At 40.9% G+C, this 21521-nt stretch overlaps 1 protein-coding gene and 1 pseudogene across 2 annotated transcripts in view; one reads left to right on the top strand and one right to left on the bottom strand.

The window, feature by feature from the left end:
- The window catches only part of Morc3 (MORC family CW-type zinc finger 3), a 55084-nt gene that overhangs the window by 13431 nt on the left and 20132 nt on the right, over positions 1 to 21521 (top strand). For both annotated transcript variants that reach the window (XM_057765522.1, XM_057765521.1), the window contains exons 6-9: positions 1969 to 2116; positions 12475 to 12603; positions 15626 to 15745; positions 17649 to 17746. In XM_057765522.1, coding sequence (XP_057621505.1) covers positions 1969 to 2116; positions 12475 to 12603; positions 15626 to 15745; positions 17649 to 17746 — 495 coding nt within the window. The remainder of the gene's footprint in view (positions 1 to 1968; positions 2117 to 12474; positions 12604 to 15625; positions 15746 to 17648; positions 17747 to 21521) is intronic.
- LOC130872287 (U6 spliceosomal RNA) lies at positions 16847 to 16946 on the bottom strand (annotated as a pseudogene).

Raw genomic sequence — 21521 nt, 5'->3', positions numbered from 1 at the left:
TTATTGAGCCCAATTGGGCTTCAGCGAGTTACTTTGAAACTGCTCTAAAAATGTCCCAGTTGTATCAGTTTCCAATAGTGCTCCATCTGTTATTCCATCCCAGGTCCAAAACAGAAAACTGCCTGAAAAAGAGATGAAATAGTAGCTAGGAAGAATAATTTGTGAAATTTAGATTGCATGAGCTAACAACCCAGTAAGTAATGTACATGAAAATTTTGCCTTTCTAAAATTGTATATATAGTTCTTGGGTTTGTGAGAGGGCTCAGTGGGTAAAGGTCAGCTTGCAGGCAAGCCTGGCGACATGATTCAGTCCCTCAGATTCACATGAGAAACCACAGAGAATGCATTTTCTAGAGTTGTTCTTAAATCTCTACACGAGTTCTCTCTCCCATCTCGTATGCGTGCACATGCACACACACAAAGAATAAGCAAACAAAATAATTTTAAAAGTTAAAATTAATACTTCCCTTGTCTTTGGACAGTTAAGACCTTTAAATATTAATAAATACTACAGCAAAACCCTGTCTCAAAAAAAAAAAAAGTTAAATCTGCAATACATTGAACCATAGAAATAAAGCACATATAGCATTAAACCTGAAGCATTTTAGAATTTGTTTTTCTGGTGTACTGAATCTCCTTTTGCTTGTGTTCATTCACTTCTTGTTCCCCCTCCTGGTTAGGTTTCTTTTCAGTCAAGCTTTCTGTTTTTGAGTAACTGGTAATTCCATGTGTAGGCTGGCCCTCCTGTCTCTTTACAGTTTTCTCTAAGTCTGTTAATAGTGCCAGGGCACTATCATTGGTGCAGGAAAGTGCAGGGCACTTGGCTCAGCACAGCACCCACAGCATGCTGTGACCACACTTGTTTCCTTTGAGCTGTGCTTCTCTAGTCCAGGCACCCTTTGACCTTCTTGATCATGTCCAATGGAAAAGGTTCCATAAAGGTACTAACTCTGGTGTGAGATATCTGGGACCCTTGCAGGTGTTTCCAGCTCTTTGCCTTTCTTTGTAAGGTTGCTAGTTCAGTGTTTTTTTTTTTTTGGTTTTTTTTTTTTTTTGTTTTTCGAGACAGGGTTTCTCTGTAGCTTTGGTGCCTGTCCTGGAACTAGCTCTTGTAGACCAGGCTGGCCTCGAACTCACAGAGATCCGCCTGCCTCTGCCTCCCGAGTGCTGGGATTAAAGGCGTGCGCCACCACCGCCCGGCTAGTTCAGTGTTTTTTACACTGACACTCCATTGTGAGTTCAGGTGCAGTTGTTTCCCACCTCCCCTGTTGAACAGCATGTGTATTGTTTGTAGCCTGACACCATCAGAGATGCTGCTGTAAACACAGATGCAGGTGCCTTTGGGAATGCCCAGGAGCGAAGTTTCTGTGCTGGTGATGTGGGACTCCCCCCTGTATGCTGTGAATACCATTGGTTAATAAAGAAACTGCTTTGGGCCTATAGCAGAGCTAAAGGGGAACAGATCTAGGTGGGGGAAACTAAACTGAATGCTGGGAGAAAGGAGGTGAAGTCAGGGAGACTCTATGTAGTCCCGCTGGAGATAGACGCCAGAACTTTAGTTCGTAAGCCACAGCCACGTGGCAATACACAGATTAATAGAAATGGGTTAATTAATATGTAAGACTTAGCCAATAAGAAGCTAGAGCCAATGGGCCAAACAGTGATTTAATTAATACACTTTCTGTATGATTATTTTGGGCCTAAGCGGCCAGGAACCAACCAGCTGCTCTCTCCTCCTACACTGTAAGGTTTTCTCAGAGGTCCTATGTTATGTTGTGTCCAGCAGCTCCTGGAGGATGTGGTTTCCTGAGTCCTCCTGCTGCCTTTCTTCTGTCTTGTACTTGCCTGACCCATGGCCTTCTGTTTATTTGCTTGTTTATTTACTCATTTTTTCTTACCATATAGTATTTACTCATTTTTCTCGATGTGATATTACATTTTGCTTCTGTCTAAATTCTTGTCTTACAGTTACAAAAATGCAACAGAATTTGATTTTGAAAAGGATAAATATGACATCAGAATTCCTGAGGATTTAGATGAGGCTGCAGGGAAGAAAGGATACAAGAAACAAGAAAGGATGGACCAGATTGCCCCTGAGAGTGACTATTCCTTAAGGGTATGTACTCAGATGGTGTTGGAAATGAGCAGTTAGTGAGCACTGAACTGTTGGCAGGGTTGCCTTATCCACTGGGCTGTCTACTGGAAGTGTGTTACACATGAACTGACACTAAAATGCTCATTTAGCTACTGGTTGTTTTATTTGCTATGAAAATTTTATTTTAACAGGTGGGTTGGGTGCTTGTCTCACAAGGCCCTGGTTTGACCTCTCTTACAACGTGAACTGGACATGATGGTAGATGCCTGTAATCCTAGAACAGGGGAGGTGCAGGCCAAAGGATCAGGAGTTAAGGTAACCCTTGCCTACATAGAGAGTTGGAGGCTCACATGGGTTAAACAGTCTCAGAGAGGGCAGGAGGGAGAATACCTTCTTTTAACTTTGAAGACATCAGTTCTTAGAGTGCTTTTGCTTTTCCACTCTACACTTATTTATTGGAATTGGTGATCAGTGCTTTTTATGGTTACCACACTGATTGATTCAAGTCACCAAATGCAGTGTTTAAAAAAATATAATGTTATAGGATACACATCTAATAAACCTTAATTTGTCTTCTAAGACAACACAGTATTGACTAGATAATATACAATAATAACATTTTGTAGTCAGATCTTGAGATTTGACTTCAGAAGCAGATTATGTTTTTAAGATTGTGTTATTGCTTGTCTCACTGACAGACACCTGACGTGAGCACTTTAAGAAGGGTGGTTTATTTAGCTTATGGTTCTGAGGGCGATGTGACAGAAGGGACGGATGCTGCTGGTCATGCCCTGTCCTCAGAGGGGACAGGATAAGGTGTGATTTTGCTGAGCCAATTTTCTCCTTTTTGTAGTTCGAGACCCTAACCAGGGAATGGTGCTACCCACTTTTAGTGTGGCTCTCTCCTTGTCAATTAATCTAATTTAGAAAATCCCTTACAGACACTCACAGAGATTTGTCTCCAAGGTGATTTTCAATCCTGTTAGTTGACAATATGACATCACATTGGGAGACACACAAATTGTAGTCCTGTGATGTTGGTAATATGATCATTGTTTCTTTTTTCTTTTTTTTTTTTTTTTTTGAGGTAATTTTTTTTTATGATTTTTTAATTGAGCTCTACAGTTTTCTCTGATCCCCTCCCTGACTCTCCCCTCCCCAATTCAACCCTCCCCCAAGGTCCCCATGCTCCCAATTTACTCAGGAGATCTTGTCTTTTTCTACTTTCTACTTCTCATGTAGATTAGATCTATGTAAGTCTCTCTTAGTGTCCTCATTGTTGTCTAAATTCTCTGTGATTGTATATTGTAGGCTGGCTTTCTTTGCTTTATGTTTAAAAACCACCTATGAGTGAGTACATGTGATAATTGTCTTTCTGTGTCTGGGTTACCTCACTCAAAATAATATTTTCTAGCTCCATCCATTTTCCTGCAAAATTCAAGCTGTCGTTATTTTTTTCTGATATGTAGTACTCCATTGTGTAAATGTACCACATTTTCCTTATCCATTCTTCAGTCAAGGGGCATTTAGGTTGTTTCCAGGTTCTGGCAATGACAAACAAAGCTGCTATGAACATAGTTTAGCACATGCCCTTGTGGCACGATTGAACATCCTTTGGATATATCCCCAGATGTGGTATTATTGGGTCTTGAGGAAGGTTGTTTCCTAATTTTCTTGAGAAATCGCCATACTGACATCCAAAAGGGCTGTACCAGCTTGCATTTCCACCAGCAATGCAGAAGTGTTCCCTTTTCCCAACAACTTCTCCAGCATAAGTTGTCATCAGTGTTTTTATCTTGGCCATTCTTTCAGGTGTAAGATGGAATCTCAGAGTTGTTTTGATTGGCATTTCTCTGATGACTAAGGATGTTGAACATTTCCTTAAGTGTCTTTCAGCTATTTTAGATTCCTCAGTTGAGAGTTCTCTGTTTAGGTCTGTACTCCATTTTTTTTTTTTTTATTGGATTATGTGATCTTTTGGTGTCCAATTTCTTGAGTTCTTTGTATATTTTTGAGATCAGACCTCTGTCTGATGTGGGGTTAGTGAAGATCTTTTCCCATTCTGTAGGCTGTCATTTTGTCTTGTTGACTGTGTCAAAAGCGTTTCAGTTTCAGGAGGTCCCCGTTATTAATTGTTTCTCTCAGTGTCTGTGATGCTGGGGTTCTATTTAGAAAGTGGTTTCCTGTGCCAATGTGTTCAAATGTATTTCCCACTTCTCTGCTATAAGGTTCAGGGTGGCTGGCTTTATGTTGAAGTCTTTGATCCATTTGGACTTGAATTTTGTGCATGGTGATAGATACGGGTCTATTTTCATTCTTTTACATGTTGGTATTCAGCTGTGTCAGCACCACTTGTTAAATATGCTTTCTTTTTTTTTTCATTTGATATTTTTTGCTTCTTTGTCAAAGATCAGATGTTGGAAAAGGGGTGGATTGATATCCAGATCTTCTATTCGGTTCTGTTGGTCCTCCTGTCTATTCTTATGACAATACCAGTCTGTTTTCAGTACTGTAGCTCTGTAGTAGAGTTTGAAGTCAGGAATTGTGATGCCTCCAGAAGTTTTTTTATTGCACAGAATTGTTTTGGCTATCCTGGGTTTTTTCTTTTTCATATGAAGTTGAGTATTGTTCTTTTGAGGTCTGTGAAGAATTTTTCTGGGCATTTGAATTTTGCTGGGCATTGCATTGAATCTGTAGATTGCTTTTGGTTAAGATTGCTATTTTTACTATGTAAATTCTGCCTACCCAAGAGCATGGGAGATTTTTCCACTTTCTGGTGTCTTCTTCAGTTGCTTTCTTTAAAGAATTAAAGTTCTTGTCATACAAGTCTTCTACTTGTTTGGTTAGAGTTACTCTGAGATATTTTATGCTATCTGTTGCTATTGTGAAGGGTGATATTTCTTTGATTTCTTTCCCAGCCCTTGTATTATCAGGGCTACTGATTTTTTTTTTGACTTTTTCTTGTATCCTGCTACATTACTGAAAATGTTCGTGAGTTGTAGAAGTTCCTTGGTAGAATTTTTGGGATCTCTTACGTAAACTTTCATATCATTAGGAAATAGTGAGAGTTTGACTTCTTTTCCGATTTGTATCCCCTTGATCTCCCTTTGGTGTCTTATTGCTCCAGCTAGGATCTCAAGAACTATATTGAATAGATATGGAGAGAGTGGACAACCTTGTCTTGTTTCTGATTTTAGTGGAATTGCTGGGAGTTTCTCTCCATTTAGTTTGATGTTGGCTGTTGGCTTACTGTATGTTGCCTTTATTATGTTTAGGTATGTTCCTTGTGTCCTATGCTCTCTCCAAGACCTTTATCATGAAGGGATGTTGTACTTTGTCGAAAGCTTTTTTGGCATCTAATGAGATGATCATGTGGTTTTTATTTTTCAGTTTGTTTATTGGTGGATTACGTTGACAGATTTTCATATGTTGAATTATCCCTCCCTGCATCTGTGGGATGAAGCCGACTTGACCATGGTGGATGATGGTTCTGATGTGTTCTTGGATTTGATTTGCTAGTATTTTATTTAGTATTTTTGCATCAATGTTCATGAGTGAGATTGGTCTGTAATTCTCCTTTTTAGTAATGTCTTTCTGTGGTTTGGGTATCAGGGTAATTGTAGCCTCATAAAAAGAGTTTGGCATTGTTCCCTCTGTTTCTGTTGTGTGGAATAATTTGAGGAGTATTGATATTCATTCTTCTTTGAAAGTCTTGTAGAATTCTGAGCTGAAACCATATATGGTCCTGGGATTTTTTGGTTAGGAGACTTTTGATGACTGTTTTTATTTCTTTAGTAGTTATAGGTCTGTTTAATTACTTATCTGGTCTTGATTTAATTTTGGTAAGTGATATTTATCTAGAAAGTTGTCCATTTACTTTAAGTTTTCCAATTTTGAGGAGTACAAGTTGTCGAAATATGATCTGATCATTCTCTGTATTTCCTCCGTGTCTGTTATGTTCCCCTTTTCATTTCTGATTTTAATTTGAATAATCTCTCTCTGCCTTTTGGTTAGTTTGGATAAAGGTTTGTCCATTTTGTTGATTTTTCTCAAAGAACCAACTCTTTGTCTCATTGATTCTTTGTATTGTTTTCTTTGTTTCTATTTTGTTGATTTCAGCTCTCAATTTGATTATTTCCTGTCATCTAGTTCTCTTAGGTGAGGTTGCTTCTTTTTGTTCTAAAGTTTTCTTTTTGGTTTTTCGAGACAGGGTTTCTCTGTGGCTTTGGAGCCTGTCCTGGAACTAGCTCTGTAGACCAGGCTGGTCTCGAAGATTCGCCTGCCTCTGCCTCCCGAGTGCTGGGATTAGAGGCGTGCGCCACCATCGCCCGGCTTGTTCTAAAGTTTTCAAATGTTCTGTTAATTCACTAGTGTGGGATTTTTCCAGCTTCTTCGTGTAGGCGTTTAGTGCTATGAACTTGCCTCTTAACATGACTTTCATTGTGTCCCATAAATTTGGGTATGTTGTATGGTCATTTTCATTGTATTTTAGGAAGTCTTTTATTTCTTCCTTGACCCATTGATGATTCAGGTGAGCATTGTTTAATTTCCATGTGTTTGTGGGTTTTCTGGAATTAGCATTGCTGTTGACTTCTAGTTTTAAACCATGGTGATCTGATAGGTACATTGGGATATTCCAATTTTTTTATATTTGTTGAGGTTTGTTTTGTTACTGAGTATGTGATCAATTTTTGAGAAGGTCCCATGAGGTGCTGAGAAGAAGGTATATTCTTTTCTGTTTGGATGGAATATTCTATAGATGTCTATTAAGTCCATTTGAGGCATACCATCTGTTAGTTCTCTTATTTCTCTGTTCATTTTTTGTCTGACTGACCTGTCCAGTGGTGAGAGTGGAGTGTTGAAGTCTCCCACTATTAGTGTGTGTGGTTTAATGTATGATTTAAGCTTTAGAAGTGTTTCTTTTACATATAAGGGTGCACTTGTATTTGGGGCATAAGATGTTCAGTATTGAGATTTCCTGTTGATGGATTTTTCCTGTGACTAATATGAAATGACCTTCTTTGTCTCTTTTGACTGATTTTAGGTTGAAGTCTATTTTGTTAGATATTAGGATAGCTATACCCGCTTGTTTCTTAGGTCCATTTGATTGGTATATTTTTTCCCAACCCTTTACTCTGAGACAATGTCTGCCTTTGAGGTTGAGATGTGTTTTTCGGATGCAGAAGAAGGATGAGTTCTGTTTTCATATCCAATCTGTTAGCCTTTTTATAGGTGAGTTGAGTCTATTTATATTAAGGGATATTAATGACCAGTGATTGCTATCTCCAGTTTATTTTTCATTTTTGGTGATGTTAATTTTTGTGTTTTTCCCTTTGGGATTTGCTGCTATGAGACCTTCAATTGTATGTGTTTTTGTTGGTGTTTCCAACTTCCTTGAGTTGGAGTTTTCTTTATAGTATTTTGTGTAGGGCTGGGTTTGTGGCTAGGTATTGGTGAAATCTATTTTCACCAATTTTGTCACTAAATATCTTGTTTTGTCCTTTTATGGTGATTCAGAGTTTTGCTGGGTATAGTAGTCTGGGGTGGCATCCGTGGTTTCTTAATGTCTGCATAACACTTGATCATGACCTTCTGGCTTTCATTGTCTCCAATGAGAAGTCGGGTGTAATTCCGATAAGTCTATCTTTATATAGTACTTGACCTTTTTCCTTTGCAGTTCTTGATATTCTTTCTTTACTCTGTATGTTTAGTGTTTTGATTTTTATGTGGTGAGAGGACTTTTTTTTGGATCTAGTTTATTTGGTGTTCTGTAGGCTTCTTGTATCTTCATCTTTCTTTAGGCTGGGAAAGTTTTCCTCTATGATTTTGTTAAGTATATTTTCTGTGCTTTTGAGTTAAAATTCTTCTCCTTCTATACCTAGTATTCTTAGATTTGGCCTTTTCATGGGGTCCCATATTTCGTGGATATTTTGGGTTAAGCTTTTGTTAGACTTAATGTTTTCTTTGACCGATGGGTCTGTTTCCTCTATTGTATCTCAGCACTTGAGATTCTTTCTTCCATCTCTTGTATTCTGCTGTTCATGCTTGCGTTTGTGGTTCCTGATTGTTTTCTCATGATTTCTGTTTCTATAATTCCTTTGGCTTGTGTTTTCTTTATTGTCTGTATTTCAGTTTTCAAGTCCTGAATAGTTTCTTTCATAAGTTTGATTTTTTTTTTCTTGGTTTTCTTTAAGTGATTTGCTGATGTGAGTTTCAAACATTCTCTTAAAGTTATTTTTTAGGTCATTTTCTTCTGCTTCATCCATATTTGGTTCTTCAGGTCTTGCTATTGTAGGATCTTCAGGTTTTACTGGTGTTGTGTTGTTCTTTGTGGTGTTGCTTATGTTCTTACCTTTTCTACTCATCTTTTCCTATAATAGATGTGGGTGGGGCTGTCTGAGATTTTGTTGAATAATCTTCTAGGTGCCAGTGAATCCAAAGCTCAGATGGTTGTTCTTCATGGTCAGTGCCACAGTTCTAGTTACCCTGTTGGTAATTCTGTGTTTCTGGAGATAGCTCTGCTCCCTTGGAGTTTGCTGTCTCAAGCCTACTTTGGCCTAGGTTGCTAGCTTTGCCCTGTTTCTGTAAATCCCATCTGGATCCCCTCCTGCAGAAGTTCCTGGCTTGGTATTGGTCCTGCAAAGGTCTCTGGCTCCAGTCTACTGCCTCGGAGTTCCCAGGCTCCGGTGTACCTGGAACCGCAGAGGACCTGGCTCAGGCTTACTCCCTCAGAGGTCCCAGACTCACGCCCAGACCTGTAGAGGTTCCAGGTTCCTGCCTATTTCCTTTGATGTCCCCAGACCCACAGAGGTCCTGGCTCAGGCCTATTCCCTCTAAGATCCCAGACTCACACCTGGTCCCACAGAGATCTCTGGTTCCTGCCTATTCCCTCGGAGGTCCCAGGTTCACTCACGCCCAGACTGGCAGAGGTCCTGGCTTAGGTCTACTCCCTTGAAGGTTCCAAATTCACGTCCGGACCCTCAGCAGACTCTGGCTCTGGCTCACTTGTTCAGCAGTTACTCCCCTGTACCCGTTCCAGTGGAAATTGCTGGCTCTGGATCTGTTTGCTGGCTCAGTCCTGATCCTTCAGTGTCTCGGGACTGGATTTGCTCCTGGCTTCTGCTCCCTGTGGAGCTTGCTTCCTCATGCTCTCTCTGTCCTAGGTCAATCATTGTTTCTTAATTTGAATGAAATGATATTAATTTTATGCTTTTTTGTGCTAAATTACATATCCCAAACCAAGAATCTGACCTTTGCAAATTTGATAATGTACATTTTCCGAGGTCTGAGCAAATATAATAGCAAATGTGTGCTGTTTCTTGTCATATATTGTTACTGGGATATGTCATTGCTGTTAAAGTCATGTTTAAGTATGAAAGAAGTCTCAGCAGTGAGAGCAGACAGTTTGCAGGGCAGTGTTTGCAGAGACCACGAGTTGGGTTACAGAAGTCATCATACCATGTTCCTTGGACTGAGGAACCAGGGGGAAAGTAAGACACGTTCAGATTTTACTTTTCTATTGAGTGTTTCATTTGTCCTCTGAATTATTCAACACATGTTATTCAGAGATTGCGCGTAGTAATGGGGAGACAGAAGAACATGTCTATCTGTTCACCACTCTGGGAGCTTAGGCAAGAGGATTGCTCTTAGCTCATGGCTAGCCTGGGCTTTAGAGTGAGACCCCATTTCAACACCCCCCCCCCCAAGTAAAAGAATGGAAACACGTTTTGGTTTTTTTTTTTTTTTTTTTTACTAGGCAGGGTTTCTCTGTGGTTTTGGAACCTGTCCTGGAACTAGCTCTTGTAGACCAGGCTGGTCTCGAACTCACAGAGATCCGCCTGCCTCTGTCTCCCGAGTGCTGGGATTAAAGGCATGCGCCACCACCGCCCAGCATTGGAAACATATTTTGAACTGGGTGTGTTAGCACAGTCTTGGGACTCGTTGCTCATGAGACATGGAGGCAGAGGATGGGGAGTGCAGTCATTCTCAACTGTGTAGTAATAGGGTGGAGTCCAGGCTTCCCGAGAAAAAACCTTGCCAAGCTTACAACATTTTCTTACTTGAATTTGAGATTGTTACTTTTTGCCTAATAAATTGTCTTAGTTTGTTTTTAAATTATAATACCAATAATGAAAGATCAGGGTCAGAAAATGTCCTTTTTTGTGCATTTGCATATTTTTCCTCATTTACCCATTTATTTTATTTGTTTGTTTAACTTTAAAAAAATTATTCTTTGGCCAGGCAGTAGTGGTGCATGGCTTTAGTCCCAGGACTTGGGAGGTAGAGGCAGGCAGTTTTGTGTGAGTTCAAGGCCAGCCTGGGCTACAGAGCAAGTTCCAGAACAGCCAAGGCTATACAGAGAAATCCTATTTCAACCCCCCCTCCCCAAAATTCTTTAAGAATATATCTATGTATACAATGTCTTTTGCTCGTATCATCCCCTCTTCTCCCCTTTGTTCTTTAGAAGCAGGGTCTCTTCACGTGTTCGCCTCAAACTTGCAGTTAGCCAAAGCTGACCTTGAACTCTGATCTCCACCCTCCCCTTCACAGGGTGGGTGTAGGTGTCAGCCACTGCTGCTGGTTCCTAGTGGGGAGCAGGCAATCCAAGGCTTTTTGAGAGGTTCCCATGAAAGGGCAAAGGGCATGCTGTGGCCTTGTCCAAGGGCAGACTTGACAAGGTCTGATCTAGGACTGGGGACATGGCCTCTAGGGAGTCAAGGTATGCTGGTCTTTTTTTTTTGGTTTTTCGAGACAGGGTTTCTCTGTGGTTTTGGAGCCTGTCCTGGAACTAGCTCTTGTAGACCAGGCTGGACTTGAACTCACAGAGATTCGCCTGCCTCTGCCTCCCGAGTGCTGGGATTAAAGGCATGCGCCACCAACGCCCGGCCTGTCCATTTTTTCTGCAACAGCAAATGGGATGCTGTGTTGCTTGGTAAACTTGATAAATAGCACATGGAACCCTGTGCTGCTTAACAAACTTGCTGGCACAAGCCACAGCTTTGTTTTCTCTTCCTGGCCTTCCCTTTGCCACCTTGAAGTTTGGACCCTCTTTTCTGCAGGTTTCTGTGTACATTTTCTAAAGATTTTAAATTAAGTCAAGCGTGGTGGTGCACAATTTTAATCCTAGCACTTGGGAGGCAGAGGCAGTTGGATCTCTGTGAGTGCAAGGCCTTGTCTACAGAATAAGTTCCAGGACAGCCAAGGTGACAAAGAGAAACCCTATCTTGAAAAAACAAACAACAAAAAATTTTAGATGATATATTATACATGGTACTTGAAAACTTTGATTCAGCAATGTGTCAGTATCTTTGTGGGTCAACACACTCTTCACTGGTCTCCGTGCCATTGAGTGTCACTGCTCTAGAAGTATTGGGACCTGGCAGACGGTACCTGATAAAGGAAGAGACTAAAGTCTCATTGCAATAGCCAACTCTATTCAGAGCCTCAGATGATTTATATTCTGAGGGTTAGCAGGCCTTTAATCCCAGCATTCAGGAGGCAGAGAAAGGTGGATATCTCAGTTTGAGGCCAGCATGGTCTACAGAGCAAGTTTCAAGACAGCCAGTGCTACACAGAGAAATCTGTCTTGGAAAACCAAACTAACAAAAAATTCTCGTTAGTTCAAGCTATATACAGCTGCAAGGACAAGCTGCACGAGACAAAAACACGTTTTCCTGTAGAGGCATGTAAAGGCTGGCTAAACATTTAATTGAATAATAACAGCAAGCAATAATGAATAAAAAAATCCAAGTAAACTCTCTCTATTTCTACACCTGGGAGGAGTGCGGAAGCTCATTCCAAGAACAGTTCTGTGTTTGAGGGAACTGGGGTCACAAGACTCTTGTTTTCTTGGAGTGTTCTCACAAGCACGCAGAATTCTCACACGACTCCATTCCAGGACTGTGTTCTAACACCCGAGTTTTAGAGATAAGATCTCACTATGTAGCCCCAAAGTGGAGAGCCTCCTACTTGGACTCTGCGTCCTGGAGTTTACAGGTGTGGTGGTCACTTCTGCAGTACTCCTCAGGGAGGTAGAAGCAGAAGGATAGGTGTTCAAAGCCATCTTCAGCTATGTGTTGAGTTGTAGGTGCTATTTTGAGACTCTGTCTCAAAACCTTTCTCTTAAAGTCAGAATAACTAATATAATTTCGTGTTGTTATTGTTTGATACTTGAGTTTGAACTCAGGGCCTCATACATTGAAGTGCACACCTTTACCACTGAACTATACCCCACTCTGTACTCTGTATTACTTTATCGAGGAATTAAGGTGTTTGTTAACAAAGGAAACACTTTCTTTTTAAATGCATATCTCAGTAATATTGAATAAATCTGTGAATAATGCTTTAGAAAGGACAGATTTTGCTATGTTTCTTTCCAGGCTTATTGCAGTATTTTATATTTGAAGCCAAGAATGCAGATCATCCTACGTGGACAAAAAGTGAAGACACAGCTAGTTTCCAAGAGTCTTGCCTACATTGAACGGGATGTGTACCGGCCTAAATTCCTAGTATCCTTTCTTTATCATGCTGTGTGAACACAGTGAAGCATATTCAATGTCATTTTTCCTTACCCTTTCTGTCCTTGTAACATCTTTAAAAATTACTTCATTTGTGTGTACCTAGGGGGTGCATGTAAATCAGAGGAGAACTTGCAGGAAGTCCCAGGAATTAAAGTCAGTTTGTCAAGTCTAATGGCCAGCATTTTACCCACTGATCCAGCCCACCAGCCCTTCCCATAGGAATTCTAATCTCCAGATTTGCTTTCTGTGTGTACTTCGGGACTTACTTATTTTTAATAGATTTGTATGTTTTTATTTTATATGTATGAGTGCTTTGTTTGCATGTGTATCTGTACTGTGTGGGTGCCTTGTGCCCAATGAGGCCAGGCCAGTAGGGTGTGCCATCCCCTAGAACTGAGATCATTGTGAGCTGCCATGTAGATGCTGAGAGTCAGACCTGTGTCCTATAGAAGAAGACCCATCTAGCCAGTAATTAGTAATACAGAGATGTAACATGAGGGCCTGCTTGTTGGGGTTTTTTTCTGCCTGGTTCTTACAGTCGTTAGGTCCCAAAGAATCACACAGAAGTATATATGAGTTACAAACTGATTGGCCCATTAGCTCAGGCTTCTTATTAACTCTTATAACTTATATTAGCCCGTTATTCTAGTATGTTAGCCACATGGCTCAGTACCTTTTCTGGCAGGGTAGGTCACATCTTGCTTCTTCCGTGGTCTGGGCAGGACTGTGGAGAAATGGGCTTCCTTCTTCCTAGAACTTTCCTGTTCTCTTTGACCTGCTTCTACTTCCTATCTGGTTGTCCCGCCTATACTTCCTGCCTGGCTACTGGCAATTAGCGTTTATTTAAAACACAATTGACAGAATACGGAATTGTCACACACCACTTTTTTTTTTTTTTTTTTTTTTAAACGAAAATATCCATAGGCAATTTTTTTTGGGGAATGTGGGCATAGTATTCCAGGCTACTTCCTGCTGGTTGGGGGCACTGATAATCTTATGGGGACCTAAAGAAAATTTAGAATTATGACCAAGTCCTGACTGGAGTATCCTGTGAGTCTTGATCATCTCAGGCAGCAGTCTTGAATCTGTTCTAGATGTAGAACTCAGACATCTGTTCCTAGTGGAGATTTGATTTCTCAGTTGGTCTTCCTTGATCAAACCTGATTTTTCTTAATTCAGAATGAATCCCCAGCCTCTCATTTCCTGTGGAAACAAAAGCAAAATCTCTTATTCAAAGTAACATACCTTTTGACTTCAATTTTGAAGTCAAGGTGTTTTCAAAAATACCTATCTTGGATTAATTTAGCGCATGTATAAACAAATATCTTTTAGCAACTGTTCCTCCTTCTCAACATTTAAACAATTCAAAGAGAGCATAATAACATACAGTATCCAGATTCTCTGTGTATATTTCATCTTTATGTGGCTTTATTTTAACCTCTATTTCTTTTATTTTTACTTTTTGGCTTTTTGAGACAGGTTCTCTATATATCTTTGGCTGTCCTAGAACTCCCTCTCTAGATCAGGCTGTCTTTGAACTCACAGAGATCCACCTGCCTCTGCCTCCCAAGTGCTGCGATTAAAGGTGTGCGCCACCACACCTTGAATTCACAGAGGTCTGTCTGCCTCTGCCTCCCAAGCTTTGGGATTAAAGGTGTGTACCACCACACCCAACTACTTTCTTTTTTATTTTAAGGACTTTAACCTTTAGCCTACATATATTTTTAATACACTATAAACCACTTAGAGGTTTTCTTCATTTTTGACTCTCTCTTTACTGTATATCTCTCTTTTTTTCTGACCACATGAATCTTCAGTTTGCTAAGCAATATGGAGAGGATTAAAACCGTGGCTTTGACAGCTGGATCCAGCTCATTCCTTAGCTTTATGATATTCCAGCCTCATGGTAGAGGTACCGGCCAGAGCCAGGTTTATTGCCACAACTCTATGGTGTTTCAAGGTCTTTGCCAGCAAGCAAGCTGCAGCAGTGTGTCCACAAACAACACTCAAATGCTCTCTTTGTAGCTGGACCTCCTGCCTCAAAGAGTCAGAGTTTGCACTGGCAGGACGGCCAGAAAGCCGGCATTTTAAAACGGCACAGCTTTTTTTGTGCTATTGCTGAAAACCAAAAAGCATGCGGTCAGCTTTTATCAATGCCATTTAACTGTTTCGTGGCAGGACCTCTTAAAGAGCTGCAGGGTTTTGCAGCTAAAGCTGAGTCAGGAAGCCTCTCTTAGATGAGAGCGCTTGCCTCTAACAAGCAGAGCAGACCCGAGAAACTGTTGCTACCAGGAAGCCATGCTTTACTCTATTCTTTTCTGTCTAGAATTACTTCCCAAGCTCTGTCAGGCTTTATGTGGATATAGTCGTTTATACATTGGTGCCATTTGTAACATGAGGGCCTGCTTGTTGGAGTTTCTGTCCTCCTACCCAGTCCCACAGCAGTTTGGCTCCAAAGAAAATCCCACAGAGATCTATATTAATTATAAACTGATGGGCCCATTAGCTCAGGCTTTTTATTAACTCTTAACTTATATTAACCCATTGTTCTTATCTATGTTAGCCACATGGCTCAGTACCTTTTTCTGCGGGGCAAGTCACATCTTGCTTCTTCTGGTGGTCTGGGCAGGACTGGGGAGAAATGGGCTTCCTTCTTCCTAGAACTTTCCTGCTCTCTTTGACCTGCCTCTACTCCCTGTCTGGTTGTCCCACCTATACTTCTTGCCTGGCTACTGGCCAATCAGCATTTATTTAAAACATAATTGACAGAATACAGAATTGTCACAAACCACTTCCCCCCTCTTTAATAACAAGATTTAAAAAGAAGCCTGAGCTAATGGGCCCATTAGTTTATAATTAATGTAGACCTCTGTGTGATTTTCTTTGGGGTGAAACGGCTGTGGGACCTGGTGGGAGGACAGAAACCCCAACAAGCAGGCCCTCATGTCACACAGAGAGTCATTGGGGAGGGATGAACTGTTATGTTCAGACTTTTCCTTAATGTTTTAAGACTAGAACAGTGAGAATTACTTTTGGATTCAACTGCAGAAATAAAGAGCACTATGGAATCATGATGTATCACAAAAATAGACTCATCAAAGCTTATGAAAAAGTGGGATGCCAGTTAAAGGTAAGGTTTATATTTGGAAAGGAAACGTTTTTAGCAAAAGAATAATGTATTTTTGTTTGTGACTTTTAGCTGTCTTTTTTTTTTTTTTTTTTTTTTTTGAGGTGGGAAGCAGTGTTTGCTTTATGAGACAGGGTCTCTCTAATGTATCCATGGCTATCCTGGAACTCATTGTGTAGTCCAGTTTGGCCTTGAACTTAAAGATCCCTTGGTCTCTGCCTCCCAAGTCCTGGGATTAAAGGTGTGTATACCACACCTGGCTGGGCATAGGTCTTTTTAAGAGCAATATTAGCCTGGCATTTGCTACAGTCACATGTCATTTGATACTCGCTACTCCTACAAGAGGAGACAGAGTTTATTTTACTTTATAAATTTGGAAATTGGGACCAGGAAGTAGTTGCCCAAGAATTAATAGAAGGTGCAGTTCTCAGGCACAGAAGTGCATCTCTGTGCTGAGTTGTTTGGAGGGAGGTGCTGGTGACTTCCATCTCACTATATAACTCAGGCTGTTCTCAAACTGTGCTAGCAGGACACCTTCCATGGATGCAGGTCTCTCGACTGCATGATTGTTTGTTAATGGAATGATATTTTAAAATAATTATTTTATATATGAGTGCTCTATCTGCATGTACACCTTTATACCAGAAGAGTGCATCAGATCCCACTATATATGGTTGTGAGCCACCATGTGAGTGCTGGGAATTGAACTCAGGACCTCTGGGAGAGCAGCCAGTGCTCTTAACCACTGAGCCATCTCATCAGCCCAAAGGCATAAATTTAATTGCTGTTTGTTAGTTATTTTAACTTGGCCGTTTTTATTAGTGCTTATGGAACCAGCCCAAAAAGTAGTAGTTGGTAGGTTAGAACTGCCCTCCTCCCACTTGAAGCCTCAGGTAAAGCTTGGTAGCAGGGGCTTGTTCCTTGAGCCAGTTTTCTGGCCCTGGAATTACTGCCCTTTAAGTAACTTTCTTTGTTGTATTTATTTTGAGTTGTTTGTCAGAACCTACCATGTAGTTTGTTCTGTATGTTAGGTTCTATGCATTTTCTAGGTATTTGGTGATTAATTATGAGCATAAATGATCCTGTTAAGGTTTGTTGTTTGATTTAAATATAGAGCTCTTAGGGAATTAGCATGTCACCCTTGCACAGGGGCCTTGTTAACCTGTGTACCCTTCCAATTTTAGTATAGGCTGCTGGTGTGAGCACATGTTAGCAGTTTAGACTGGGTGTGTTTTCTTTCCTTTTTCCCACAAGTATTTTGGTTCTCTTTCTTTTTTTCTTGTTTGTTTGTTTGTTTGTTGAGACAGGGTTTCTCTGTGTAGCTTTGGAGTCTGGAACTCACTTTGTAGACCAGACTGGGCTTAAACTCATAGAGATTCACCTGCCTCTGCGTCCCAAGTGCTGGGATTAAAGGCGTGTGCCACCACCACCCAGCTTTCATCTTAGTCTAAGTTCCTTGTAGCATGTATTCTATGTTCTGCACAGCATGGTTGTATGGTCCGTTTAGACTGCTGTTTGTGCCAGGTGAGAAGACGTGAATCACAAGCTGAAGCATCTGTTGTAGATTGCTTTAGAGGTGGTGGGATGCGGAGCTGCAGTTTGTCGGTGTGCAGGTCTATGTGCAGGACTGTGCTTGGGAAACAACACGCATCACGGTAGATGCGATCCTTTCCCCTGTGTCAATTTGCACATAATTCTCATCTAATGGATGCTTGCCAGGAACGGGTGTGGAAGAAAGCTCTGCTATATCTAGGAATTAACATACAAAAACACCAAGCACTTACCAAGAAATTTCAGGGGAGTCATATAAAGTATAAGGAAGTAAGTAGTTTATGATCTAAATCTTAGTTGAAGGGTATAGTGAACATTGTGTGTTATGTCTGAAATGCTGTTCATTATATTTCAGGCAAACAACATGGGTGTTGGAGTGGTTGGAATTATAGAATGTAATTTCCTTAAGCCAACTCATAATAAGCAAGATTTTGACTACACTAATGAGTACAGGTATGTTACCTATTTATTTGTTAATGTTCTGAGGAAATGTGTTACTGAGATGGCTGGAATATTCACCTTTCCATCCCTTTAACCAGAGGACATATTTCAGATGGGGTATACTATGAAGACCGGCTTTGAACTACCTATATAGTCAGGCTGCCTTGAACTTCTGACAGTCTTTCCTGCACCTCCCAAGTGTTGCAATCACAGGTGGATACGCCAATACCAAGCAGGCAGGGTTGCCCTCTTTTCTGTGACTCCTGGGATCATGTATCACGTTGAGAACCAGAATTGTGTATTTGCTCATGTTGGGTTAGCTGACCAATTTTGAGACCGAAGAGAAGATGTCAGTTGTCAGTTCCCTTTTCTATGTAAGCCACTCACAGTTCAAGTTCTCTAGTGTAGGGCTTCTCCTTTTTATTTTCTAAGTATGTATGTATTTATATGTCTATGTGGAGCTGTGCACATGTGAGTACAGGTGTCAGGAGGTTGTAAGCCATCTCATTTTGGTGGTAGGAACCGACCTCTGGCCATCTGTCTGCAAGAGCAGTAAGTTCCTTTACCTCTGAACCATCTCTTCAGCCCTGTACAGTTTTTCTGGGTTTTTTGTTTTGTTTTGTTTTTCAATTATAAGACAAGGTAGCCAAGGCAACTTAAGGAAAGAAAGCATTTAATTTGGGGCTTTTAGTTTAAAGGTTAAATCCATGGCCATCAGGACTGAGAGCTTGGTGGAAAATAAGCATGGTACTAGAGCAGTAACTGAGTAACTGAGAGCTTACATCTTGTCCACAAGCACAAGACAGAGAAGAAAGCCTAACTGGGAAGTGATGTGAGCTTTTGAAGCTCACCCACCAGTGACACATCTTCTCCAAGGCCACATTTTCTAATCCTTCCCAAATAGTTATGTTGGGACCAAGTATTCAAACATATGAGCCTTACAAGGGCCATTCTTATTCAATCCACTACAGTCCACTCTGTGGCCCAGGTAGGGTCATAGCTACAATGTAAAATTCATTCAGTCCAATTTAAAAAATCTCTATAGTCTTTCACAGTTTCAACACAGTACAGAAGTTCAAATTCTCTTCTAAGACTCAAGGCAGTCTTTTTAAAAACTCTGGAAAATAAGGAAAAGCAAATTGTGTTCTTCCACAGAATATGCATTATCATTCCAAAAGCAGGGAGTAAGGGCCCAGAGAAGAAATAAATACTGAACCCAAACAAGACTGAAACCCTTCATGGCAAACTCCGAATTCTATAGCTTTATTTCTGAATTTGAAAGGTTTAGATAGCTTTTCTCTTTCAGCTATTTTTTTGTTTTGTTTCCTTTGTTTGTTTATTTTTGAGACAAAGTTTCTCTCTGTAGTCACTTCTGTCCTGGAGCTTGCTATGTAGACCTCTTTGTCCTCAAACTCATAGAGATCCTCTTGCCTATACTGGAATTAGAGACTTTATTGACTGCAACACACGTCTTTCTCTTGAGGTGGTTCCACTCCCTGTCTGCAGCTCTCCAAGGCAGATGTCCTACAGCTGCATTTCTAACGTCGTGCGGTCTCCATACAGGGACTTCCTGAAGCACAGCTGGCCTCAGCAGCCTTCCTTTACCTGAGGGAGAAGTTTCAACAACTCCTTTTGCCCCATGTTGCCTCTGCTGCAGTTTGGGATGGAGCCTGATTCCTCCTTGAAATTCATTTGCATACATTTTCCTTTGTTGCTTCTTTTTAGGAATAGATAATTCCTAAAATTCTTAGACTTTTTTTTTTTTTTACAAGTTGAAAGTATAGCTGGGTCATATCTGCATAAGAATAATGGCTAAACTGGGCATGGTAGCACACATCTACAGTCCCAGGTAGGGTCATAGCTACAATGTAAAATTCATTGGGGAGACAGAGGCAGGCAGATTTCTGTGAGTTCTGGCCACCCTGGGCTACATAGTGATTTCTTTTTTTTTTTTTTGGTTTTTCGAGACAGGGTTTCTCTGTGGCTTTGGAGCCTGTCCTGGAACTCCCTTTGTAGCCTAGGTTGGCCTCGAACTCCCAGAGATCCACCTGCCTCTGCCTCCCGAGTGCTGGGATTAAAGGCGTGTGCCACCACCGCCCGGCTACATAGTGATTTCTAAGACAGCTAGAGAGATCCAGAAAACCTGTCTCAAACACACAAACAAAATGGTCACTAATAACTGTGTCAATATTGTTTAGTTGGAAGTGTCACCTTAGTCCCTGACATCCTTATACCCATTACAGCCCAATAAACTTCTCTGCCAATGTAATAATACAAATCATACCAAATCAAACTGAATTTTAAAAAAGCCCAGGCTTAATGGGTGCCTGCTCTCCTGGGTGGCCTTCCAGACCCTCAGAGAGGAGACAGGGAAGAAAGAATGGGAAACTACATGTTTGTTCTCTGGATGCAGTTTAAATACCCTGTGGGATGGGAGGGTTCACTGTTTGGTGGGCTTTCTCAGAGGTGGAATCTGGACTAAGGCAACTCCTAGAGGAGGGGGCATGGGATGGAACTGTCCACCCATATATCCCAGATTCTTTGGGTATAAGGATATCAGGGGCTGGAGTGATGCTTCCAACCAGACATTTTGGTTTTTTGTTTGTTTTTTAGAACAAAACTCACTGTGAGATCTGCCTCCCAAGTGCTGGGATTAAAGGCGTGCACCACCCCACCTGTTTTAAGCTGTCTTGAAATTTCCCCTGCTAACAAAATTAGTCTGAAGCTTTTCAGTTTAGCCTCAGGCATATTCTTACAACAAGGGTAAAAGCCACCCAGATTCTTGGTCAGAATATTAAAAGAAAGGTCTCTAGCCCAGTTGTAAGTTGTAGTATAGTTTCCTTCTGATTCCGCTTGAGCTGGGCCTCTGTAGTCTGTATTGCTCTCGGCCAAGCGGGGCACAGCTGGGGCTTCTCTGGGAGCATTTTCCTTCAGACAAGAAGTTCTAGTTCACGTTCCAGAAACAGGGAAGACCAAGAAAAATAAATAAGAACCGAGTACTGTCTTGGATTGGATTTGGAGCTGAAAAATAACACTGACAGTGGACACTCCAGACCAACAGTCTGTCGTTTGAGATAGTATGTAAGCATACATAACACTAAAGGCAGAATCAAATATCAGTGTAAAGGTAGCTTAAAGAATGAGGCCCTGACGGGGAGTTGGCTGGGAAAAGCACTTGCTACCGTGCCTACTGGTGTGAGTTTGATTTCTGGGATCCAAATGATAGCTGGAGACTCCTTCAAACTGTCTGACCTCTAAAGGGCATCATATCACATATGCACAGTCACAACCACACACAGACACATACAGAAAGTAAATGTAATGAAAATTTAAGAATGATGGTCTCTCCAAAAAAGACCCCATGGTGGGGCTGGAGAGATAGCTCAGTGGTTAAGAGCACTGACTGTTCTTCCAGAGGACCCGGGTTCAGTTCCCAGCACCCACATGGCAGCTCACAACTGTCTGAAGATCCAGTTGCAGGGGATCTGACACCTTCACACCAATGCACATAAAATAAAAGTTAAATAAGCCAAAAAATATTTAAAAAAAAAACCCTATGGGTCCAGCAAATAAAAACATTAAGAGAATAACAGGACTAATTTTCACAGACTTAGAAAACTTTAATTATTAAATTACAACATTTAAGGAATATGTGCTATCAGTCTCTCAGTGTCTTTGGAAGCTATTATGAAAGTGTATATACCTTGATAATAAACCTAGGCACATTGTGAAAGGACAGTTGTGGGTATCTGTTATTGTTGATTGAAAATAGCAGCAAATGCTAGTA

Source organism: Chionomys nivalis, chromosome 3 (assembly GCF_950005125.1).
Source record: "Chionomys nivalis chromosome 3, mChiNiv1.1, whole genome shotgun sequence".
Taxonomy (NCBI): domain Eukaryota; kingdom Metazoa; phylum Chordata; class Mammalia; order Rodentia; family Cricetidae; genus Chionomys; species Chionomys nivalis.
Note: the sequence above shows the minus strand (reverse complement) of the source record. Positions and strands in the feature narration are given on the sequence as shown.